The following is a 26442-nucleotide window of genomic DNA, read 5'->3' as shown; positions in this document are numbered from 1 at the left end:
ACCATCCATTTTCTAACTTTTGAGCTATAGAATAAATAATTGACTGAGCAAACTAATCCTGTAGAAAAATAAGCAATCCGAGGTGGCCACATTCATTGGATGATTGACATGATGATTGGACCTATTGTTTTGAAAACTCTTGGATGTATTTTCATGTGCAGGACATTGGTCGGTTGGTTACAATTATCTGGTTGGTATGATTTTTACAGGGTGCCATATGAAGAGTGGGTAGGGCCAAATGGATGATCTGGATTGATGATATAGATTGCCCATGCATGCAAAATTCAACTGAGTGCATGAGAGGATTCCCATGCACCAAACCCACTACAGCATTTCCCTGAACTTTTTTTTTTTCATAACTATCTAGACCTAGGGCAGTCAAATACTTTATGCACAAAGGGTTCTCGTGGCCTATATTTTGTCTTTCAAGTTGATTTCTGGTCATATGTATTCTCGATGACCGGTGGAGTGAAAGCAAGGGCCACATCATTTGTTCCATATGTTTTTAGAGTATAGGGGTCCTATGGTTGAGGGTTTCTTTCTAAAAATATTTTTTCAGGAAGACAGGAACATCAGTTGGTCTTTTCCCACCGCGTTCCATGGTAATCTTTCCAGCAGGGCATATCATATACTTTGGCATGCGAAGGCAGCCACTTGGAAAAAATTTCAACCGGTTGTGTCTACACCCTGTCCTTCTATTTAAATTCAGTTATGTTGTGCATATACTGATAGATGGTTTGTTGCTTTTATTGTTCCAGGCAATGTTTTAAATAGCTCCTCTGAAGTGTGAGGTGTAAGCTACATAGTGTGTAGTGTAAGCTACATGCTACTTCTAGATTTATAATTAAGGCTGCGGTTGGTTGCACCAAATATTATCATGAAATTACATGATATTTGGTGCAACCAAACACAACAAAAAATTATAGAAAATGGCAATGATTAACTATAAAGATAAAAGAAAGAGCAACAAAACTGGTTTAATACCGATACTTTTATTATTTTACTAGAATCATTGAAAATATAATTTTTATTGAAAAATAGAAAAATGTAACATATCATTGAAAGCATCAATTGATTTTTGTTTTAGTGAAAAATAACTTGTAGTGTAAGCTATGTAGTGTGTAGTGCAAGCTTATGTAGCGCGTAGCAAATGTAAATTATCATGTAGCATAGGCTACGTGCAACTTAAACTATTTTCATGAGGTATGTAGCATAAGCTATTTAAAACACTGGTTCTAGGTTTTGCGAGATGTACATGACATGTTTATATTATTGTTGTTTTACCTGCTTTTGAAACCTCACTGCTTTTTGCCCATTAGTTCTAGCATTTCTAGTTATCCATTTTCTTCTTTGGAATGATCTCATATCGTCATGCAATGATTGCATGATACAACTGTCCTCAAAAGTGGTGAAGCTGACTCTTTTATGATATGTGATTTTTAAAACTTTCAGAAGCAGAATCCTTCTTCTGAAGCACAAGCACAAGTACAAGGAAGCAATGAAAGAGGAAAACCAAACAATAGTTCTGACAACCATGGAATTAATGAACTTGAGCAACTGCTACAGCAGAAGACCTTCACAAGGCAAGCATTTTCTGTTGCATGACATTGCATTACTTTATGATTTAGTTAACTTTGAATTGCTTCTTGATCTAATTATACTCCAATCAAACATTTGTCATATGTGAGATGTTTATCCTTACCATATCTAAGATAACCGGTTCAAAAGGTAGGCCCGACCATGAGGATCACCTTGTGCAAAAAATCAGCCCAATCCGCTCAACACCTGGGCAACACATGCACTTTGGATCATATTTAGTTCTATCTATTGTTTTATATGTTGTGGCCCACTTGATGAGTGGATTGGGTGATCCTCTTGATGAAGCCAACCTTTTGGACTAGTTGGATCTCATAGACACATGATAGATTGGAAGTTATTTGTTGATCAGTAATAACTTATTGCTGAAACAGTTGTGTATGAGACTTTCTTTACACAAACATATTAATGAGGAATGATTGGAAGGAGTCAACTCTACAATAGGTTATGGAGTCGAGCGAAAGTAGGGCTCATGTGGTGTGTATATGCCATTCAACCTGCCAGTGAGGCAAAACCTTCAACAGAGAAAGAACTCTAACTAGGGCTGGACGTCCAACCCCTTTCTTATTTATATTAAGTGATGTCCCAAACTACATAAAATACCCTCAGAACTAAGGATATAGGAGGAAAAACAAAAGAAAGGGAAATAATAAAAGAAATAAGAGGATAATTAAAGATGGCCCATGGTCTATAGAGAGAGAGAGAGAGAGAGGGCCCACGGTCCAGAAATATACATGTCTACACTCCCTTTTAAACTGATGCATATATATCAATCATGCCTAGCTTGCCAAGAATATGTCGCAACTTTTATGGTAAGAGCCTTAGCGAAGATATCTGCAAGTTGAGCAGTAGACAGAACAAAAGGATATAAATAATGCCAGCAACTTCAATGTGATTCCTTCTATAGACAATCTCCTTAAAAAACACTACACTATTGATAAGGAATGAACACTTTTCAAGTTAACAAATAGTGATTCCCTTTGTAATACATTATATATTTGCCTTAAGTGATAAAGGTGAAGAGAAAAATCAGGACTAAAAACAAGAATATCGTTGAAATAAACAACTAAGAACTTTTCCATATAGGGGTCGAGTACCTATATCATCTGCCTCATGAAAGTGCTGGACACACTTGAAAGGCCAAATGGCGTAAAGAGCTACTCATACAACCCGTCTCGCGTCTTAAATGCATTTTTCCACTCGCCCCCGGTCCAGATACATATATGATGATATATGCTCTTCAGGTCGATCTTTGAACAATGCTGACTGTCCAGCATATTTTTCAACTGAGAAATAGGAAACTAGTACTTTATAGTAATCTGGTCGATCATACATCTGTCCACACTCCACATACCTCCAAGATCCATCTTTCTTAGGGTTAATGATGTAGGAACAACACATGGTGACATGCATTCTCGAATTAAACCCTTCTGTAGCAACCCAACAACCTATCTGTGGAGCACTTGAGTTTAAGATGTTCGGTTGGACTTATTCAATAGTGTGCAAGATTCGGTAGACTCAAACCAGGCACTAAATCAATATGGCGCCAGATGTTTGTCATAGGAGGAAGTCTAACTAGGAGTTCTTCGGAAACCATGTCTTTCATATTCATGAAGATGCTCTTGTATGGGAGGCAGAACATCTAAATTTTCCATTTCTTCTTTAGCAACCAAGACATAAATGATGCAGTTTCCTTACTTGTTCTTTAAACTTTTCCACGGTGAGCGATTTTTGACCCTCGCCTTTATCAGATCTGTGTGCTGGAAGATGTTTCATTGGGTGCAATGTGATATTAACACCCTCCTTGACAAAGGAATAGGTGTTAGCTCAAGTCAAATGCATGTGTTAACCCGAGTCAAATGCACCATATCTCAGTCCCGCAACTACTCTGCCTAATAAAATGTGGTTTACATCCATGGGGATCAGGTCACACTCCTCATCCTTATATTTAGATCCAATAGAGGATGAAAATAGTACTTAAAGTTAACAAAAACTTCTACCCCCTTTTGAAACAATAAATCTGGTATGGGTATGGATGTTTGTTTTCTTTAAGTTTTAATTTATCCACAATTTCATTTGAAACAATGTTCTTATAGCTTTCGTTGTTTGCAAAATTGCGAATATCTTCCCAACAGAAGTGCAAGTGATATGGAAGATATTGTTCCACAACCATTGCCCCTCATCAATCACTCGAGACATCGATAGCTTAGTTTGTTGGATAACCGACGACTTGCCTCTATCACCGTATATATATGCTACATCGTCCTTTACATGCACCTCGTCCTCATATGCATTATCTTCATATTCTGTGTCATCTTCAGCTTTCATTTGTATGCGGTCGGGAATGTTTTCAATATATTCTCCTTCCTCGGCCAAATTCACTTTGACTATGGATTGATGTTCAAGATAGTGAAAAGAACGATGTCTCGGTTGACCATACTTAAAGCACGTAAAAAGAGTATTTTGTTGCCCCTTCTTGGGTGCACTAGCCCCTCGTCCATAACCAACTCCCCCTGGGTTGGGGTTCGGCTTTAGCGGACGTTGGCCGATCATCCCTCGACTTATGGGAGGCACTATGGTTACCTTATATGGGAAGTTAGCACACTGCCCCAATGTTGATGACAGTCCTCGTGGGGCATCGAATTGTCTCCCAAACCCCCAATTAATTATCGTGGCTTTAATGCAAGTGCCTATGCATTGGACATCTTAAATACATCTTTGGAAACTAATTCATTTTTTATGTCTAGAATAAGACCATTAAGTTATCTTGAAATCTTTTGGTCTTCATACTCACAAAATTCTGCTTCTGATGTTAATGTATGGAACTCCTCAGTGTATTCATTTACCCATTTGTTTCCCTTACGTAGATTGCGACATCTTTGATAGAGGTCATGTGCATAAGTCGCGGGTAGGAACGCTGGAGCTCCTTACGCGTCCATGTGCTCCAACTTCGTTGTCTGGATTCCCTCAACATTGGAGCTCTCCCACTTGATTAGTGAGATTGCCCATCGTATGCGTGAGTTGATCTACTCGTTGTGTGAGTGTTTGGATCAATTAGGTTGCACAAACTCTTCTTGTGTCACTCGCTTTGAAATCATTAGGAGATGAGATGATGTAGAGTTGAAAATCTCCAAAGATGACCTGCTCTGATACCAAAATGGTGCAACCCAGTTATCTAGTTGATGAGATCTTGACACCCGAATCGCAAAGAAATAGACAAGAGTACACCCACAAGAATAGTTGAGTAGAGAGGGATAATTAACTTTATTGATATCAAACTTCTTTCTACAATACGTAAGAAAAGCTCACACGTCGATGATACATGATCTGGAGGCACAAATTTGTCGTGTCTCTAGAGGCATTTGATGAGCTCTGTATGTACCCATTCGTTACAGTGATGAGAAGCTTCACATGGATTTTCCTTTTTGCTGACTCAACTATGTATTTCTTATTTGTTCATCATAGCTATCAATTTTCCCTGCTTTTTTCTAGTTGTTTGAACTTTGAACTCTTCCTGCTGTTCAATGCATTATGTACTTTTATTCTGCTTTAGATGCTCTTCTATATTCACACCAATTTTGGTTTGTTGTTTCTGAGGTGGTTTTTTTGCTGTCTAGAGTTGAAATTGATCGCTTGACAGAACTACTGCGTTCGAGAACAGTCGATGCATCCGCAGATGATGAAGATAAAAAAATTGAACCAAGTACATCACAAATGGTGGCCCCTCCTGCGGGACAGGAAAAGGCAACAATTTCAACACAGGAAAATGTAAGGAGCTCAAGATTATTTGGAAGCATCTCAACCCCAGCCATTGATTTAAGTGTAAACATTCTTTCTTCCTTTTGCAGTTTAGACAGTTGCGTACTTGGTGGTGTTTGCTATTCTCTTTTGGAAAAATGCAAATTGTTTTATAGCCTGAATAAAATGGTGAAGACAGGCACAAACAACATCATAAAACAAAAATGGTCCTTCTGTTTTTGCATAGGAATGAATTTCATACAAGTGAAAATAACCTCCACCTAAATCAGAACGGACGACGTAGGTGACGAATTGTCTGTCCACGATTTGAGGTTTTTTTTTTTAATTATTATTATGATAATAACCATTGTTCGTGTAGAAGTGGGGAATGGTGGCGGACTGGGGTGATGAGGAGTAAGATATTTTTCATTGAACGGGAGATTGGGATTGTTTAATCTTTCCCTATCCTACTATCATTTATTCTATCATTTATTATAGTAAGCTTCTTGGTGACGTTTCAAACCCTCATCAATTTCTTTAGAATAGTCTTCTACGGAGAGCCCTGTCCAATATTTGGTTTTGAAGTATTTTTCAAATGAAGACACAGCCTCAACCGATGAAGTACTTGATTGTTGTTGTCCCTTGGATGAGGTCGGCAACGGCTGATTTGCTATGATTGGCTGAGGAGGTGGGTCGGGGCGCTTGAATTGTAGAATATGATGCTTAGGAGGTGGGCCGAGAGGACCTCCTAAGTCATCAAATGTTTTCTTACTACCTCCACCTACGCCCTTTTGGCCTTTCCCTTGTATTTTTATAGCCTTAAACTTGAACCAACTTACTCTTAACAACTGAAGTTCTTGGTCTTTGATGCACATGGCCAAGACTTCTAAGTATGCTTCCCTCATCTTATTGCCTACTGAGGCCACTTCTAGATTCCCTCTGATTCTCCCATTCCTTGTCCTGCCACTCACCTTTCCAACATCCTCATTTCAGTACAATTATTCGATGAACATTTTATTCCTTTCTGCCCAACACTGTCCCATAAAGCATTGATTGTCATATAGTTTCTTTTATTGATGAATGGTTGGTCTTGTGGTATCTGTTAGAATCTCTCCTTTAGTTTGATTTGGTATCTGGTGATCACATGAAACACCCGAGGCACATTTTCACTTCATCTGCCTAGCTTGAATTTTATGAGCAACATCCTCATCAATCTCTCTTTTCTCATGATTATCAATCTAGGGTATCGGAAATGGTCATTTTGGGTACTTCATGTCCATTCAATCTTAACTAGTTCCTTTTTTTTTTCACTCTCATTGTTGCTAAAACATTTCGTAAACTGTGATTTTGTTAGGAAAGATTTCAAAACCTGTGAACTAGTTCTCTGTACTTCTGGCTTTGCATCAATCCTCTCTCATTAATCCAAACTAGGTCATTAATCAATCCTCTGTCTAATTACCTTTTCCTGTAAATGGATTTTTAACTTGTTCATAGAAAATGCAAAAAGATACGGACTCGATGATGACCCCTAGTGTATGTCTACTGTAATTTGAAACTCACTTCTCTCCACCAGTGGTCTTCACTTTGTTACCACCTCCTCGAACATGTCCCTAATTATGTTGATAAATCTGCTTGAGACTCCTTTCCCAACACCCACTGGATTAGCTCTCTAGGGATCCTATCGCATGCTTCTTCCAAGTCAATAAAGACCATGTGAAGAAAATAGCTTGAACTGAATTATCAACTGCATAAGTAAGAAAATAGCTTCAATATGTGTGCACACAGATATATGTAGTTAATGCACATAAGATATAGCATCGATCAGATACACATATATGTATGTATGCATGCATTCAGGGTACACGCACAGATGTATAGTTACACACATATAAGAAATAGCATCGATTAGATACACATATGCATGCATTCATATAAAACCGGGTTCAGGGTACACACACAAGAGTTATACGGTTACATGCACATAAGAAATAGCGTTGATTAGAACACATGTGTATGTATGTAGGCATGCATGCATATAAAACCAGGTTCGGGGTATAGGCAGGGGTATACCCACATATGGCCTGATCATTAATAGGCTAAAATACAATACCCAAATCTGCAACCAAACCCATCCATCTGCACCAACACCTGGTCTGTGTCGGGTACTCAACGGACCTGCTCAACCCATTGAAAGTTGACACCCCTATAGGTGGATGTACCAATATGGGCTGACGCAATCCTTTTTGAAGTTGCCTGTCTTCGACCAACTAAGCAGGTGGTCATGTGCTTGTTTTTTTACTCAGTAGAAGGATGAACAATTAATACTTATTTAATTTCCTTTGACTCTCTTTTATATTCAGTTATTTCTGATAACATTCTACAGGTTCCTGAAGAACAAATTAGTTCACCTGCAGAACTTGCAAAAGCCTACATGGGCAGTCGATCTTCAAAACTCTCTCCACCCAAGTTAGGTTTGCGGAATCGTATATTTAGGGATGATACAGCTTCCCCAAATATTTTACAATTTACACTAAAGTCACCCAATGTGTCACTTGGAGCAAGATCTGTTGGCCGTTTTTCTGGCGTTCCTGCACTTTCTGAAAATAGCTATCAGACCCCAAGACCACGAGGCAGATCTTCTATGTCTAGCATGACTCATTCTCCATATTCTAGACTTCATTCCATAGCTTCTCTCAAGGTATGTGGTCAGAAATAATATAGTTCTACTTTTTGTATTTCCTTTGCATTGATTCTTTACCTGTGTAACTTCTTTGTTTGCTTTGTTCCAGGGCACTGAGCCTATTGATGATGGCCATGTTGGCCCCTCAACATCATCTCAATGGCCACGGGTGAACAACATGCTTTCCAATGGTAACCAGGTAGGCCTGTATTTCTAAGTTGGTGGAAGATGCCTTCCTACTTGTTCAGAAAAAAGGAAAAAAGAACAAAACAAGGAAGATGCTTTCCTAGTTATTTTTCATGCATTTGTACTGTAAAGAAAACTTTGAGTGTGTTTGCTTGGTCTCTGATCTACAGTTTCTTATTCTAGGCATGTCTAGCATTACTTGAAAGCGAAGAATCTGTACTCTGTTGCCTATTAATTGGTTCATGCAATAATAAAGAAGTTACTCTGTTAAAGTTCATATTCAATGTCATGCTTATGATCTTTCTGAGGCCTGTTCATTATTATATTGACAAACTTGTAAAGTATATACCCTTTGAAAAGAAAAAAAGGACTTGTAAAGTATGTACATTTATAATCTGTTGTGGAGGGATGTCTTCCCTCTCTCTCTACATACGTATGCATGTTCTTTTCTTGTTTCTTTGTTCAAGTTTGGTTAAGAATCCTTTTTAATACCATAACTACCCTAGAGGAAAACTTGTTTTCACTGTTATCAGAGAACCTTGCAGGGAAGCTTGCTTGAGTTTACAAATGTTTATGACTGAGTAGTTTGCTATTCTATCACCCACTGATTAGCAACTAGCTGCTGAGATCAAGGGTTCAAATGGGCCAGGTCAACTTGATGGTTCATTGGGCCCAATCTGTAATTAAACGGCTATGGGTCCAAAATTTGGACCTCGTTGGAGCGGGTCTAGACTCTAGGTTGAAATTTCATCCATATTACTAAATGGATTGCGTCTAGGACCTCCCAAAATCAACCTAAGCCAACCTGAGTCGGATCATTTGTAAATGTGTCCAATTTGGCCATCCTAAACCGTCCTAAGTTAGGCCCAGACCTAACCCAAACCCAGAAAAGTAGTTAATTAGCACAAGTCCAGGGAAGTGGGAATTAGGAACTGTTTATAATTACTAAGTTTAATTAGGAAAAGTGGGGGAAAGCTTACGATCACGTAGACTAAGACTTTCTTGATTATATGCTGGGTCGTGTGGGCTGTGGACAGAAATGGAGTTGGATTCAGTAGTGCATCTGTTCGGTTAGGTTCTATGTATTAGTCAATGAATCTTCTAAGGGTTTCTTTTGATCTTCAACGGGTTTTCGGCAAGGCAATTTGCTCTTTCCTTTTCTGTTTGTGGTGGTGGTAGAGGCTTCAAGTAAGAATGCTAGACAAGGCATTTAATGGTTTCGGGGTAGAAAGTGATGGGTTTTAGTTTTCGCATCTCCAGTTTGTAGATGATACCATTTTGATTTGTGATGCCAAAGCGGAATAAGTGGATAATTTGAGAAGAATAGCAAGATATTTTGAGGTCGAGTCGGGGTTGAGGGTTAACATACGAAAGTGAGCTGTTGGGATTGAGGATGTTCAGGGAGGAGGAGTGGCTAGCTGAAGTGTTTGGGTGTAGTGTGGGATCATTTCCTTTGATGTGTTCGGTACTCTCTCGTGCGTTGGCAAGATTCATTTTTTGACACAGCAATCGAAAAAGTCGAGAAGAAAATTTCGAAAAGGAAAGGTAGATACTTGTCTTTGGGAGGGAGATTAACTTTAATTAAAGTAGCTTTGTCAAATTTGCCTCTCTTCTTCATGTCCTTGTTTAGGTTCCCTAGGGTGGTTTTAGAAAGGTTGGAATTATTATTATTATTATTATTATTTGTTGGCAAGGTGCAAAAGAGAGGAAGAAGTTTCATTTATCAAAGTGGGAGGAAGTGTGCTTGTCTTATGAGGATGGGGGAGTGGGGGTTAGGAAGTTAGAGCTTATGAACTCGACATTGTTGGGTAAGTGACTGGTGCCTCGGAACAAAAGGGGATAGTTTTTGAAGGCAAGTGGTTTTGAGCAAGTACAGGCTCCAGGTTGGCAGGTGCTGGACAAAATGTTCTTCATTATGCAGTGCCACTGCTCTTTGGAAGGCGATTGCAGGGATGAGTTCTAAATTGAGGAAAGGCATTGGTTCTCATTGGGGGATGGGGGAGAGGATCGGCTTTTGGGAAGATCCATGGCTAGGGGAAGTGACACTCAGAGAGTAGCTTCCAGGGTTAGCTAGGCTAGATCTGCAGCAAATATTCTTGTAGCTTGGTGTTTCTTTATGTTTGGTGGTGTTGTGGTTTGCCTCCCACCCCACCCACACATATAAGGAACCTGTTGGATGAGGAGGTGGATGAGTTTATTAGGCTTTCGGCTTGTCTCATGGCCATCAACCGTCTATCAAGGAGAGGATTGCTTGGTGTGGAAGAAAGAGGGAGATGAGTTTGTTAGGCTTTTAGATCAACTGTTTATTGGATGAGGAGGCAGGATGAGTTTGTTAGGATTTTGGATTGTCTCCACATCCATCAACCATCTGTCGAGGAGAGATTTCTTGGTGTGGAAGAAAGTGCACTCGGGTAGGTTTTCTGTTCGTTCGTTCGTTCTATAGGTTGTTGCAGTGTGGAAGAAAGTGCACTTGGGTAGGTTTTCTTGTGTTGCAAACTTTCATTTCAATCTCGTCTGTTAGTAAATTCAACCAAAGTCTGAATTGTGCTATCATTTTTTTTCCCCTACATTCTGTGTTTTTCAGCACCTGTCCTCGAGGAGTTGATTGGAGTGGTTGAAGTATGAGATGGACTCTACCATTATATCCCACCATCATTCTCGGCACCTACCATCATGTCCGTATCTCATCCTCTTGGCCCAAGTCTCTGGCACATGCAATTGGGTCAGCCATCTATGGCCCGCTTATCCCACTTATCCTCTACTTCAAGTGTCATTTTTCTTATTCTTCTTATTGTGATGCTTGTCAACTTGCTAAGTAGACTCTTAAATTATTTCAATTAAGCAACAATAAAAGTGATATTCCTTTTAAATTAATTCATTGTGACATTTGTGGAGGCTATCTCACCACATCGCACAATGGGGCACATTACTTTCTCACGATTGTGGATGATCATTCCGCATTGTGGTCATCCTTACTTGTTTTGGCATTATAGTACTCTTAAGGTTGCGGCCTTTGCATGGTTGGTGGGAAGGAATAGGGTCTCACGATCGATAACCTCGGAAAAAGGAGACATGATCATCCCCAACATGTGTTATGTGTATGCAGAGTGCGTATTCGATGGATCACCTCTTTATTCATTGCCCCTTCGTGAGAGAAATGTGGGAGAGATTCTTGGAAATCTTTAACATGGATTAGGTGATGTTGGTATCTATTGAAGGCCATGGGGGAGGTGTGGGGAAGAAAGGGAAGGCGATTTGGAGGCTCGTTCTCCTAGCGGGTATTTGGGCTTTATGGGAAGAAAGAAATATTATCTTAAAAAAAAAAAAAAAAAATCAAAATCAGTGTGGGTCAGTGGTGGATTTGTTTAGAAGGGCTAAGTTGAATGTTATGGAGTGGGCTTCATGTATTGATTTCTTAGCTGGTTGTTATCTTCCTTCAGTGGATTGGGTTTTGTTGTAATTTGCTGGTTTTCTGAGCATCTTAAATAAATTTTTGGTACCTTTCAATATATATAATACTTAATTATGGATGGATGTGGAAAGTTGGCAAGATTGGATGCTATATTGATCATTTCTCATCTATTTACCAAATGGGCAAAGAAAAGGAAGGGAGAATGGGGACTTGCACGATACAGATGCCACCAAAGCACAATTATACAAGATCTGGGCTGTCTGTTATGTAGGGACCATTGTGGGAATGCCTTGATCTGACCCATACTCACCCTTGACTCTATCCAAATTAGGCCCATGGATCTCATGGGTTGGATCTAGATTCTTCTATACCCAGATCTAATCCATTAAACAAATGGGTCATTTGGGCCAGACCGAGATCCGACCCAGATTTTAACAAGTTGGGTCTGGGGTTAAAATATAGACCCCATTGTTAAATCGGTCAGGTCCAGGACTCCCCTTTACCCAAACTAACCCGACCCTCTTGCACCTATAGCTGAGATATGCTTGTGATTTTTGAATATTTCCACACAAATAGTAAGAAAAGACTTCTTGTAAATATTATATTATCAACGAAGAGTGGAGATTTTTTCTCTCGGCCAAATAAAAGAATTGGTAAAGAAAGTTATGTTGATTATTTAACTGCACTTTTGAGGGAATATATTGCATGTGCTCACTTCAGAGGATTGCCTATTTTGAAGTAATTCTGCATATACTTATTCTAAGCAGATTTCTATAAGCACTTTTAATTTCTCAATTCTGTTTGCAAATCATAAAAAAATTTCCCATGCTTTTAGCATGCCATTAAATCCGGAACTTAAAATCAAGAATAGGAGAAACAAGAGATGTTGGTACACCTGTGCTGTTGCATTCAGATGGAAGCTTTAAAATTGTATATGCAGTTATTTAAATAGGTCTCTAACTAGTTAATAGATTTATTGGATTTCACCTTCATGACACATACCTGTTTTTTTTAATTTTTAATTTTTATTTTTATTTTTTTTTATATATATTAATACACAGGTATTGAAGCGGAGGAGTTCCATCATCGAGTTCGGATCTGTTGGTCCTATACGTAGGGTTCGTCAGAAATCTAATCTGATTTCTCCTCTAAAAGATGTGAACTCAACTCATAGAAATCCTCCAGTTTCCTTTTCTCAGGTTGGTTCTGATGCTGTTCAAGGCTCCATGTCGTCTATGCAAGTGCCGCTTATGATGGATGAAACTAAGTACAATGCCTCAAATCTACATGTTGCTGAAAACAGAGATAATAGAATTTCCACTACAAATTTCACTTGTCTTCCTCCTCAGTCAAGTGAGGTGGCACAGAAAATACTGCAACAGCTTGATAAGTTAGCGCCTTCTCCCAAAGAGAGATCATCTGAGTTGAAAGCAACTATATCCAAGGAGAAGTCACCTGCTATATCAATGTGTAATATGTTAAATGGACAGCCTCTCAAAATCATGGAGGATATGCAAACCCCAAAGTTTCAGAATGCACAGGGTGGTGGTACCTTGAATGAGCTGAGCTGGACCCGGAATGAAGTTAGTCCTGGAAATGCTATTTCTCATAATCAAGATAGAGGTGAAGTGAATGGTCCTATGACAACTGCTCATGCAGTAGTTAAAGTTTCTGAAGCTTCTGGTGTGGAAAAGACAGTTTTTTCTGTTAAAGATACCTTGTCTGGTATGAGGCATGCAGATTCTGCAATTTTTGGTTTAGCTGGAAATCCACCATGTGGTAAACAAGTTTTTCAGATGAGTGCACCTAAGGTAGGTACCTTGAGATTCATCTTCACTGTATATTCAGAGTGAGAAATTAGGATTCATAGATCAAAGGTCGCTTCAAGTGGTTTATTTCAATCACGTGGTTTATTCGCCTTCTGCTTACTTTTCTGGCTTTTTTCTATGTATTAGTTTGTTCTTTTCAGTTTTGCCTACATTCCAATAGTCAAGGATCCTCTTTTTAACACTTGTTAATGTTTTGGTCTTCATCCTGAAGGAATCTCTGGAGCTGGACAATGATAATCAGAATTCTTCTACTCAGGCGACAGCTGAAAAAGAAAAACGACAATCTTCTGCATCAGAGCAGAAAACTGTTGTTGCTGAAGCAGTAAAAGCAGAGAAGCCTCTTCTTTCCTCCTCTGGAAGCCAGCCAGCTGCATCTTTGACATTCAACAAAGGTGCTAACACAACTACGAAAGCTTCCGATGGGCATATTGTTGCTGAAAAAGCTGCTACCTTTACCTCTCCTACTACTCCCAGTCTGCTTCCAACACGCACTGTTCAGTCATCCTCACTGTTTAATTCATCGGTCCTTCTGAAGGAACAAACTGGTATTCCTATTTTCAGTTTTGACCCTAAAAGTGCTGAAAAGGGTGCTGCTGTTACATTTTCTTCAATTTCCACCAATGCTAGCAGCACTTTGGGCCTGAAATTTGATTCCACGGAGTTATTGAGCAGGTTTGTCTTTACTCTTGAGAGACCATCATCATCAAAATCTTCATCATCATTGTTGTTCTCATCATCATTGTCGTCGCCATAGCCTTGTCCCAACTATATGGGGTTGGCTTCTAATAAAGTTTTAGTTTAACTATGAATAGCAAAAAAATGGTGTTGTAACATGTAGTATCTCACTCTCGGCTCCCCCAAGGTTTTAAGGCACTTCATTGGATGGCACCATCTGCTAATTAGTCACTCCTAGGAGACCTCATGGGCTGATCATCATCATCATCATCATCATCATCATCATCTAAGCCCTGTCCCAACTGATTGATTGGGGTTGGCTACCTCCTTGGCTAAAAGCAAAAAAAGAAGAAGAAGAAAATCTCTGTTTTCACACTTTTTTCCCCTTTAGGTGGAAAAGAAATGTTTTTGAAGATTTTTTTTTTTTATCCTTCCCCCTAAAAAGGAAGAAGCTGGGGTTTCTTACTAAAACGCATCTTTTGCATTAGCAATTGGAAAATGGCATTACAAAATGAGGAAATTATCATGTCCTGATGCATGAAGATTGAAGATACGTAGTATTTTTACCTTCTCAGTCCACGCGGGTGATGTGCGTGGTTTACGATCTACTTTACTGATCAAATCTGCCCCTCCATTGATGGGAGGTACCCCCAAACTCTCCCAGATTGGAAGATCTGACCCTTTGGATAAGCAAGCCTAAGTGGTCGAGAGAAGTACAACAGCAGTCTGGGAAAAATCTAAGCATTGAATGGCTGATCAAGAGGATTTCTTTGTCAGTCCCATCCACGATGTGGCCCGTCTGATCAACAGTCTGGATGAATGAGTTGGGATCCACTTATGCAACAGAAACAGTTTTTTTTTTTTTTTTGTGAACATTAATAGAAACATATTTATTCCTTTCAAGTTTTTTATTTTCTTTAAGGCATATTTGGAAACCATCGATTCCATGACAAACAATGGAAAAGGAAAAGTGTCTTCCTTTGATGTGACAATTTGTGTTGTTTGGATAGCAAAGAAAATGACAAATTCCACCAAGCAATCCTTACAATTTTCCATAATTTGAATTCTTGCTATGAGAAATTAGGCGAGTATCGTGAGAGGAATATAAGATTCCACTTTCAATAGTTCTCATGGAAATTATCATTTAATAATATTTATTTCCCGTTTCTTTTCCTCTGGAATCCATCTATACAAACATGCCATTAGTGTCTACCTGTTCCATTTAAAGCCACTTAAAAGCAATTATTACCCTTGATACACTGGCCATAGATAACATTTGTGTTTAGGCCCATAGCTCCTTGGGAGGCAATGTTTCCTTCAACATTAATCTTGTGAGCCTAGCTTACCTTACCAAGATAAAAGAGGCTGAGATTCATTACCAAAAATTCTGATCTTTCTACAGTTAGAAAGTGTACTGATTTGATATGATCTTGGTTTTAGCATGTACTCTCCTACTAGGTTTCTTGACCATTTTGGTCCTGTATTTATTTCTTTTGATCCACTCATAGATATGAATATCGGTATTGTATCAGCTGATACGGCCGTATTGTATTTGTATCGGCACAAGACGATATGCAATACAGGGTCGTATCAGCCCGATACGAAAAAACTAACTTGTATTGGCTGATATGGGGCATACATATCGGCACCGATACATGGCTGATATGGCCGATACAGGGCTGATATAGCCCAATACATGCCGATACGCCCATAAAAGCCCAATTTTGATTTATTTATTTCTTTTTTCAAAATTTCACTCGTCTTCTCTTATTTTTTTTTCATTTAAACCATGGAAGAAGCGTAAAAACTCATTTTAGGCTAGATCTAGACCTATTTTGGGGTCAAAACAAACGATTTGAAAAAGATTCGACAAATCAATTCGAAGTGGATCATTATGGAAAAAATCATAAAGAAGGGTAATTTTTTATTTTTTTTATATTTTCTTCTTCTTTTTGTTGTATTTCAATGTAGTGGGCCCTAGTTCACCAAATCATGCTTGATTTGTGTTCAATTAGATCCCATTTAGTTGACCTTCAACAAGTCAAATCGACAGTAACATTCTCATCAAAGAATGGACCGATGCACCACTGAATACATGGTCAAAACACACACACACACACACACACACACACACACACACACACACACACACAAAAGAGAGAGATTCTTGGATATCTCATTTTCCCTATTTTTCTAATATTTTTTCATATATATATTTTTGTTGCTTAAAGAAATTTATGACTGATACGGGCCGATACGGCCCCGATGTTGATACGCAATGCCGTATCATATCATTTTTCCACCTGGCTGATGCGCCGACTGATACCGATATTCAAAACCATGGATCCATTAGCTAAATTACATCCTCAATGATGAGAAAACTCTAGGCTGCCTACCACTCATTAGTTCAGTTGTTTAAAGCATGGCTGTTCTAAAGGGGAGGTTCAGGTTCAGCCAATTATGTAATCCAACAACAGAATAATGTGAGAAAAAAGAGACCTCTAAGGACCTGTTTGGTACACATAAAATGAGCACATCTCATTTTAATGCATTGCAATTATGTATTAGAGTTTATGATCTCTAATACCATATTTCTTGCTAGAGATCATAATCTCTAATACATAATCATGCTTAATTAAAATGAGATCAATGCATTTTTAGGCGTTTACCAAACAGGCGACTAGCTTTGTATGACGATCTTTTTAACCGCAGAAAACAATGGATTTTGAGTTGCTGCCAGCCTTCTCTCCCCCTCACATGAACACACACTTCCTTTGTCTCTCTTGTGAAGGCATTTCTTATGTTAGTAAGATCCGTATCTTGCGTTGTGGAAATAAGTTGGATTACTTTGTAGTATTCATTATCTTCCCAGCTAAAATATAGACAATAGAAAGAAAGAAAGGAGGAACAGTCGAAGTTTTCCATGGGTGATACTAATGTTTTGAAAGTTTTGCATGTTTTGGGTCGCATTGTTAAAGTTTCTTCGAAACTCATATCTTTTGGGTATGCCCTGCAGCAATGTCACTGCTACTGTAATTCCATCAATAAATCTACCAGAAGCCACATCATCAGGTAGAAGTGATAAAAATCAGAAGGCCAGAGATGTAAACATATCATCAGAAAAGGTTGTTGCCTCAGCTGTATCAACATCGACCACCCCAACATTCTTTGCCTTTGGCGCTTCTACCAATTCCAGTCCAAGCAATGGTTTCCCAACTCCAACTGCATCCTCAGTTTCCAATACGCCAGCAGTTCACGTCAGCTTGATTTCCTCCAGCAGCACTGCTACAACTTCTAGCAGCAGCAGTCCATCTACTTCAACTGCAGCAGCACCTACTTTTCATGCAGCATCCATGTTCAAGCTTGGCACCACTTCAGCAGCTGTTGCTCATTCGAATTCAGTTTCACTACCTTCAACAACTTCTGGCTTGAAGCCGGCACTCATAGAAACCAAGCAAGCATCACCATTCAGTAGTACAATCAGCACTGTTGTTCCAGCATCGCCTTCTGCATTCACAAGTTCAGGCAGCAGTAATGTTTTCAGGTTGAGTGCTTCAGCCCCATCTAGTACCACAAACTCATCATCATCTGCCAATAACCAGTCTCAGAACTTGACTTCCTTCAGCGGCGCTGCTGGATCACTGTTTGGCAGCGCTAAGCCATTTACACAGAGTAAACCTAGTCAACATGCTTCTGGCAGTTCTCCATTTGGGTCATCTGCTTCTTCTCCTTCATTTGGACTGAGTGGGTCTTCCTCTTTTGGTTCCAGCAGTTCCTCATTCGCATCATTGGCCCCCAGCGGTCAAACATTCGGCTCTGGTTCTGGCCATGGACTGAGTTCTTCAGCACCTTTTTTAGCTGGTGCAGGTTCTCTTAGTTCCAGCAGCAGTGGTTCTAGTTTATTCAGTTCAGGAAGTCAGCCAGCCAGTGGCACTGCATCTTCTTCCCTGGCAACTGGGTTTTCTTTCGGAGCAATTCCTGCTGCTGGTGGTACTGCTCCTCCAGCAACAGGGTTCTCTTTTGGAGCATCTGCTGCTGCTGCCGGTAGTAAGTCTGCATCTTCTCCAGCAACAGGGTTGTCTTTTGGAGCATCCGCTGCTGCCGCTAGTAGTACGCCTGCATCTTCTTTGGCAGCAGGATTTTCTTTTGGAGCATCTACTACTGCTGCTGGTAGTTTCCCTGCTTCCTCTCCTCTAGGAACAGGGTTTTCTTTTGGAGCATACACTGCTACTGCTGGTAGTTTACCTGCATCTTCTCCTCCAGCAACATGGTTTTCTTTTGGAGCATCCACTACTGCTGCCAGTAGTACGCCTGCATCTTCCCCTCCAGCAACGAGGTTTTCTTTTGGTGCATCTGCTGCTGCTGCTGCTAGCAGTGCACCACTGACATTCGGTTCATCTGGTGGTGCTTCAAGTAGCTCTCCATTCTCATTCACTTCAGCAGCTGCTGGTCCTACTAAGAGCTTGCTCTCCCCAGCGCAGCCCCTTTTTGGGACGTCAATTCCAGTTGTTGGGTTCAGATCAGCATCCCCAGTAAATGTCCAGATGAATGTTGAGGACAGCATGGCTGAGGACACAGTCCAAGCGTCTATGCCTGTGGCCCCTGCATTCAACCAACCAGCTCAATCCGCCTCACCGTTTAATTTCAATTTCAGTTCTGCCACTCCTTCAGGTGGGCCACCAGCCTTCCAGTTTGGCAGTCAACAGAATCCGGCAACTCCTCAGCATCCATCTCCATTTCCAGCAACTGGTAGTTTAGAGTTGCCAGGTGGAGGTTTCTCATTGGGCACTGGGAGCGTCGACAAGTCAAGCCGCAGAATCGTTAGAGTAAGAAATAAGCTCCGGAAAAAGTAGGAACCATGTGGCTTAATGGTTAGTTGATGTGAGCCTCTGCTGCAGAGGAATGCTATTTGCAGACACATCTGCAGATTCTGAGCACGAGTGCCATACATGTGCGTACGTGGCACACTTGTGGAAGACTTGGGCAATTCATCAGGCAGACCCAACCACGTATGGGCCTTAGCCCCAAAATCGGATTTGTCCATTCGTATGTGGCCCTGCCCAAAGACCAAACCTGCATGATTTTGGGGCAGGACATCACCACGGGCCCACCTGATGAACAGGGCTCCAAGCTCACAAGTGTGTGCCATGTTTGTGCTTGCGGCGCTTGTTTGGTGTTTGTAGATAGGCGTCTGCAGTTAGCATTCCTGCATGCATTGGGCTGGCCCAAGGCCTGACACGTGTGTGGTGGCTAGCCATTCTAAAATGAGAGTTATGCTGTCTAGCTGCCTTCTGGGCATAGATGAATTGGTCTATCAGGCGCAAGATTCTGTAGCCTCCTTCGCTTTCTTTTGCTTTTCTGTCTTACAGTCTGTTCTGGCCTGCCTTGTGGGTAACACCATTGCAGTTTTGGTTTTTACTTGTAGCGAGCATCAGAGAATGCATATTTTGTCAGTTTGGTTAGCGGGATGAGCACTGATCTTTTAGAGTTGTGTACTTTTGTTGGTGTAATATAGAAAGAAACTAAAAGGTGATATATGTGAGGGCAGCAGATATCAAATTTCTTTTTACTCCCGTCTTCCGTAAGTGATGCCACTGGTGGCTATTTCTTAGATAAATTTGAGGGCAGTATTCTCCTGACCCTCGTGCTCCACAATGTGATTTTGTTAGATAATTTACCATTCTTAGCAGACCAAGAAATGGATTCAGGAAACCATGCAAGTAATGTATGGGCTTAAGAACAACTACCGTGGTTGGCCACAAGTGCCAGAAGGGAATTACTGTGGAAAATCAAACCATCCGTGCAAGGTTGAGTTTGAAATTGGCCAATATTAAAAATCTGGATATATCTTACATGTTACTGCACTTTGGTTGTATCAGTGACCGTATTGGTGTGAACTTTTATCAAGTAAAACAAACTGAAAAAATTCACATGAAAAAAAAAAAAAAAAAAAACTTGAAATGGCGTTTGTTATATTCTGTGTTCAGAACGTTTCAGAGCATATATCTATCCAGCTTTTGGAATGTATTAATTCTGCAGTGATTTTATTTGTTTTTAGAGTTTACAGTATTTAGTAATTTGTAAATGATTCAATATATACAAAATAAAATGTATTTATATGTGCATGAAAGTAAAGAATGCATTAGTTGTAAAATTGTAATTGAATATACTACAAGTTGCAAGTCTGCTAGGTCTGTTTAGATGGAGAGAATCCAAACGTGGGTGTCGACATCCCTATTATTTGTAAATCTTAAGCATTGGAAAAGTGTGTGTGTGTGTGTGTATTCATGAACATCCATGTCTTTTTCAATCATTGACCATTAATACTTTTGGTTGGTGTATTTACAATACTTGTCCAAGATAGTAAATTCCACATAAAACGTTAGAAGGGTTCTTAAATATCATCTTCTTGTGGGTCATTATTTTGGGTGGTGAAGGCCCAGCCCATGGAGTAGGAAATTGGGATTTTACCAATTTTCAGGCCAAGAAATCAGTATATGTTATCAATTTTCGGGCCCAAAGCATCTAAGAGTCTTTTCTCCTATCTTATTACCTATCGGGGCTACTCCTAAGTTCCCTTGAATGCATTCACTCCTAATTCTATCCTCCCTCGCTTTGTTACTCATCCATCTCAATATCTTTATTTCAGTAACACATTCTATGAACATGCTATTTCTTAACTACCCAACATTTTGTCCTAAGCATGGTTGATCTTATAGCTACCTATAAAATTTTCCTCTTGATAGTACATGACCATCACATAAAACTCCAGAACCAAATCTCTATATTTTTCCAGCTTGAATTCCTCAAACTAATTTCTCATTTTACTCAAAAAAAAAAAAAAAAAAAATCTATTTCCTCATTTTCACTCTTCTATATTCCAAAATCGTACTCCATATACTCTGTTTTAGTTCCAGTAATTTTAAACTCTTTAATTTTAAAGCATCTCTCCATAAGCCAAGTTGTCTTTATGCCCTCCCTCATTTTATCAATCAAAACTATGTCAGCTGCAAGCAATATGCACCATGGGATCTTTCTTGCAAATGCGTTGTTAACTCATCCATCGTGACCCTCATATTTGTTACCACTCCCTCATACACATCCTTAATCATGCCAATATTCCTCTTTAAATTCCTTTCTTTCAACATCCATAAAGTAACACTCTTAAGAACCTGTCATATGTTTTCTATACGGTCAGTAAAGACCATGTGGAGCTCTCCTTATATTTCTCCATTAATTGTCTAAGACAATAGCTTCCTTAGTAGACCTCCTAGGCATGAAACCAAACAGATTTTCTAATACATTTGTCCAATGCCTTAGTCTTTGCTCAATACTCACTCTCAAAGTTTCATAGTGTAGCTCATAATTTTAATCTCAAGATTGTTTCTACAGCTTTGTTTCTCCCAAGTTTCATTTGTTTGGTATTTTCTTTGATATTATAAATTTTTTTTTATCAACTTTATCAACCAAAATAACCCAATATCTCCTATACACTTCCAAACCCCAAATTGGTATACCATCTGGTTTGTGGGCCTCTCCTTTTTTCATCTTTCTCTAAGCTTTTTCACTTTGGATTTCCTAACTCTAGGAATGTATGTATGATCTCCATTGTCTTTTGAGTTCATGGTTTCTTATATCCCCATGTTCTCAGAGTTCTTATGAACTGTGTTAGAATGAGGCTACAAGTTTCGTCTAATTTCTTAAGTGCTTTAGTTCGATGTGATCAATCACAAAATGACTACCATTTGATAAGTTTTGAAAATAGACTTTTCAACTTTCATTAGTTTCATTTTCCTTTACTAGTATCCTTTGGTTATCACTCTTGATGCATGTAGCGTGATTTAAATCCCTACCCTTTCTCTTATTTTTTCAGATTTGAAAACATCTCACCTTCTCATTTCTGATCCATTGTAAGGATCATTGTAAGCCTTAGGTTTAGCCTAACTTCTTTTTTAGCATTTCTATGTCGCTTAAAAATTTCATCATTTTAAGTCTTCTACAAGGCTTTGAAATGTGAATATTTCTCGTTAATAGCTTTTTATACATCTCTCCACAAGGCTTAGAAATATGAATACTTCTCGTTAATAGCTTTTTATACATCTCTCCACAAGGCTTAGAAATATGAATACTTCTCGTTAATAGCTTTTTATACATCTCTCCACCTACTTTCCTCGTATGATCGAGCTTTCTTTCTAAATGCTCCCGAAACATCTTTTGCCACTTTCCTAATGTTGGCAACTATCTCATTCCACGTAACATTCACTTACATCCTTATAATCCACTTTCCTTCTTCTATCAATTTACTTATGAAATAACATTGTGCGTGTGTGTTTTTTTTTTTTTCCTTCTTTTCTTTTCTTTTATTTTTTTCTCTTTTTAAATAATTCAACTAAATAATCAAGCAATAAAGTTGATAGGAAACACTAGCATCCCTTGAAAGGGCACAAGTGGAAGCTTAATTCAAACACACCTCAAGCAACATGTGGAACAGGTGAACACCCCTTGCCACATTGCCAAAGTGGCACATGTGAGGGATCAGGGCCTTTTGTCAGGTGGGCCCTATCAAGAACAGCCCTGACCCCAGAATCAGGCCGATTCACTCCTGGTAGGCCACAAGTGTATGTTGAATGGAGCCTTTGGGTCTTCTTTTTTTTTTGGTAGCCATCCATGTTTCTTGTACAAGTGCAGTGCAATTGAAGAATGGAATGCAGGATATTTCGACTAGGGCATTATTATGGTTGTTGTCACATGATAAATGGCATGATTTTTGCATGTCATGTTGGCACCTGCTACAAGACTCCTTCACGGTCTAGCTCACACCAGTGCCATTAGCAGGGCTCCATAAGTTGAACCAGACTGCGCATATGGTAAGAACCTTACCTTTTGATTGCTCTCTGATACTTGGTTTCTTCAACTAAGGTGGCCCAATCTAGAAAACGGCAATAAAATGACTTTTTTTTTTAGATGAATACACGAGGGCAGTTAAATAACTTACATGGTGATTCTCTCTTCCTCCCATGAGGAACTATATAATCCTCAGCCTAAGGATATGTACTCTGCTTGGTTTTCAGTTTATACAAGAGCTGCCCAGGATTCAGACAGTGTTGGTCTGTCGGGCCACATGATTGGCGGACCATGACCCAAAAATAACCAATCTAATAACCAAGATTGGATGATCCTAGACACCAATCTTGGGTCTTTTTTCAATTGAATATGGAAGCTTTCTATAATTCTCTATTAAAATTTCTGTTTGTATTCACAAATTTGGATTGCCCTATTTGAGAAGCCCTTCAGGGCATGACCCAATCTGTCCAAGGGGGGGGGGGGGACCTATCAGGCCAATGGTCTGAATGCCTGAACCATTGGCTGCAACTGTACAAACTGAACACATGATGAGTAAATCAGCCACTCCCTTGGGTCCGGGATCATATAATGCCGCTCCTCCAAAACGGGTAATAACTTCAGCTTTTGAAGGCGTCCACTGGTAGATCTTACGCTGTTGGTATGACTCATGTATTTGAGTTGCTGGTTCTGATTCTCCTGTAGAAAAGAACATAAGCGGCTGATGTCTTTATCTTGTCCTCAGTAACGGGAAAGACATGGCTATCATCGAATTCGTACCACTGGTTATCCCCTTGATGCTACAGAAAAAAAAAAAAAAGGAGAAAGAAAAAGATGTTAGTGCACGAGATGCCCAAACATGCATTCTATAAGATGAATTATTGGGTGCTGAGTGTCGCCACATTACCTCTTGGCAATTTTTATTTTTTGATGTATCGTGTGACTTTCTTTACAACATTATTAGTGTGGATAGCGTTTTGAAACCCATTTTCATCCGGGTTTTTTTATTCTTTTACTAACTTTGTTGAAAGGTTAGAGAACAGGAAAATTATAGGAGCCTACTTTGACATCTGTTTTGAAGAAACAAGCTTCCAAATCTCAAGAATTGCGAGCTGAAGTTGACGTGGCAAAAACCTCTTTTGGGGTTTTTCTCACGAAAGGTTTGTTTTGATATTTAATAGTATTTGGTGGTTGTATTGAGCTCTCCAAATCATAGATCCATATATTTGGAGATAGATCCATGAATCAATGATATAAAATATTTCTAGTTGTAAAGGTTTAGAAATGTGAAGAAAAAAGTTCTCTTTCATTTTTTTTTTCTTTGTAACATTATATGTTATGAATAGTTTTCACCTTAGATCCGTGTTAATAAATTTATTTATTATTTTCTAGAAATTTCTAAAAATATTCTGAAAAATGTTTTTTGTTTTCAAATTTCTTTTGCATTTCTCTTGCAATGAAGCATAAATTTTAGATTATGGTCATACCATGTAATTCAATGAAGAAGTCAAAATTTTGGAACTATGTAATTATGTTAGCCTAAGTCGTCTACATGCTGCACACTTCCAGTTTATTATTATTATTAGTATTACCATTTTTATTTTTATTTTTTTTTGGGAAATGACAATTTCTTTATTCGGAAGAAGCCTGGGCTCAAATTTGCAAAATTTACAATCTTGCTAGAATCGATCCATCATTTGGGTCAAAATTCTTTAAACAAGAAATCCACCCGCTTACGTTCATTTTTGCCCTTTTGAATACTTCCCCTTCCAATTGGCTTGTATCATGGACTCTCCGTGCATTCCTTTCCCTCCAAATAGCCCATATAGCTGCCATCATCATTAGCTTCCATCACTTAGCCTCTTTTTTCCCCATGCCACAACTAGACCATGACAAAAGGAAGCTAGGCATTGAACCCATCATTACCCATGCAGACCCAAAAAAGCAATAAATCCTTCCCACACCTTTGAAGCGAAGGAGCAATGGATGAACAAGTGATCAATTGACACTACCTCTTTCATGCAAAGCTCACAACAATTAAAAATGATCATTGTCCTTTTCTGAATATTGTCAATGATTACTTGATTAGTATCTTGTTTCTTGTGACAACCATATGAATGCCACCAGAGGGGGGGGGGGGGGGAACAAGACCAGACAAACGTCATTTTTCCACCCTCCTAACTCAGGGTAGGATCCCCTTGCAAGTCATAGAAAGACCAGACTCTGAAAACTACTAATTTCTCCAATGCCTCCACCATTATGTCTTCCCCACCTGGCTGCCATTTGAGACGATAGAGACTTTCAAAAAGCCGCAAGTACTCTGCCTTCACATCCAACAAATTCCTTCAGCACGACGGAGACAAAACCACAAAACAACCTGAAAAGGATATGCCGGTGGCTATGGTCGCCTAGATGTCTTCTAGCTATTAGCGGAAACTCCATGCTAAGAGGGCACTCCCCTAACTAGATATCCCACCAGGATCAGATCCTACTTTCATCTCCCCACGTTAAGCAGATTAATGCGAGGGCATTTTTACACTGGGCTCGAGTGGGGTGGCCTGTGGGATGCAGGGGCACACTCAAGGTGGGTGGCCCGCATAACCCATGGATTTGGGGGCCCGGGCTATGAGATAAAGGGATTAATGGGATTTGGCCGAGGACCTAACCCATGGATTTGGGGCCTGGGCAATGAGATAAAGAGATTAGTTCGTCATGCTCTATCAGTACGAGCTTTTAGAGCAAGTGGTTAATTGTCCTGCATCGAATTGGTATCAAAGCGGGAGGTCTCGTGTTCGAGACTCCTCACCGGGGGTCATTAATGCGGGGGCATTTTTACACCGGGCTCGAGTGGGGTGGCCTATGGGATGCAGGGGCACAATCGGGGTGAGTGGCCGGCATAGCCCATGGATTTGGGGCCCGTGTGAGGCGGGTGATTCGTGTGAGGCGAAGGAGCCCATGGATTTGGGGCCTACAAGGGGGCGGAACCCATGGATTTGGTGCTGACGAGGAGGGCTCGGCTGAGGACCTAACCCATGGATTTGGGGCCTGAGCTATGAGATAAAGGGATTAATTTGCTATTCTCTATCAGTTCGAGCTCGCCTAGAGGTCTTCTAGCTATTAGCAGGAACTTCATGCTAAGAGGGAACTCCCCTAATTAGATATTCTTCCAAGATTAGATCCCACTTTCATCTCCCCACGTCAAGCGGATGCTTGCCTTATTGTCCTTTACCGATGAGACCCCCTTCCACACCCTCGATGCCTTATAGAGCGATGACTTTTTGACCCACCACCCATCGATCTGGAGACCATACTTGCTAGCTATTACTTTTAGCCATAAACTCCTTTCCTCCCTACCAAATCGCCATAGCCATTTGCCGAGGAGGGCTTCATTTATCTACCTCAACCTTTGGATTCCTACACCCCCTTCTTCATATGGCTTGCATACCTTATCCCATTTTAGAAGGTGGAATTTGTGCCTCACCTTT

General features: G+C 39.8%; 2 protein-coding genes across 5 annotated transcripts in view; one reads left to right on the top strand and one right to left on the bottom strand.

Moving 5' to 3' along the window:
* Positions 1-19675, top strand: part of LOC131233120 (nuclear pore complex protein NUP1-like) — a 30500-nt gene extending 10825 nt beyond the window's left edge. Inside the window, exons 3-9 of one of the 2 annotated variants that reach the window (XM_058229724.1) lie at positions 1456-1583; positions 5214-5418; positions 7718-8032; positions 8124-8213; positions 12674-13423; positions 13653-14113; positions 17133-19675. In XM_058229724.1, the coding sequence (XP_058085707.1) occupies positions 1456-1583; positions 5214-5418; positions 7718-8032; positions 8124-8213; positions 12674-13423; positions 13653-14113; positions 17133-18969 (3786 nt within the window). In that variant the 3' untranslated portion in view covers positions 18970-19675. Of the gene's footprint in view, positions 1-1455; positions 1584-2323; positions 5419-7717; positions 8033-8123; positions 8214-12673; positions 13424-13652; positions 14114-17132 lie in introns of those variants that run through there. The other variant, XM_058229723.1, reaches the window with a different exon arrangement.
* Positions 19676-22446: 2771 nt separating this feature from the next.
* Positions 22447-26442, bottom strand: part of LOC131233969 (ubiquitin carboxyl-terminal hydrolase 8-like) — a 48021-nt gene continuing 44025 nt past the window's right edge. For all 3 annotated transcript variants that reach the window (XM_058230881.1, XM_058230882.1, XM_058230883.1), the window contains one exon: positions 22447-23757. In XM_058230881.1, coding sequence (XP_058086864.1) covers positions 23626-23757 — 132 coding nt within the window. In that variant the 3' untranslated portion in view covers positions 22447-23625. The remainder of the gene's footprint in view (positions 23758-26442) is intronic.

Source organism: Magnolia sinica, chromosome 18 (assembly GCF_029962835.1).
Source record: "Magnolia sinica isolate HGM2019 chromosome 18, MsV1, whole genome shotgun sequence".
NCBI classification, from domain to species: domain Eukaryota; kingdom Viridiplantae; phylum Streptophyta; class Magnoliopsida; order Magnoliales; family Magnoliaceae; genus Magnolia; species Magnolia sinica.
This window is presented reverse-complemented; position numbering and strand designations above follow the sequence as displayed.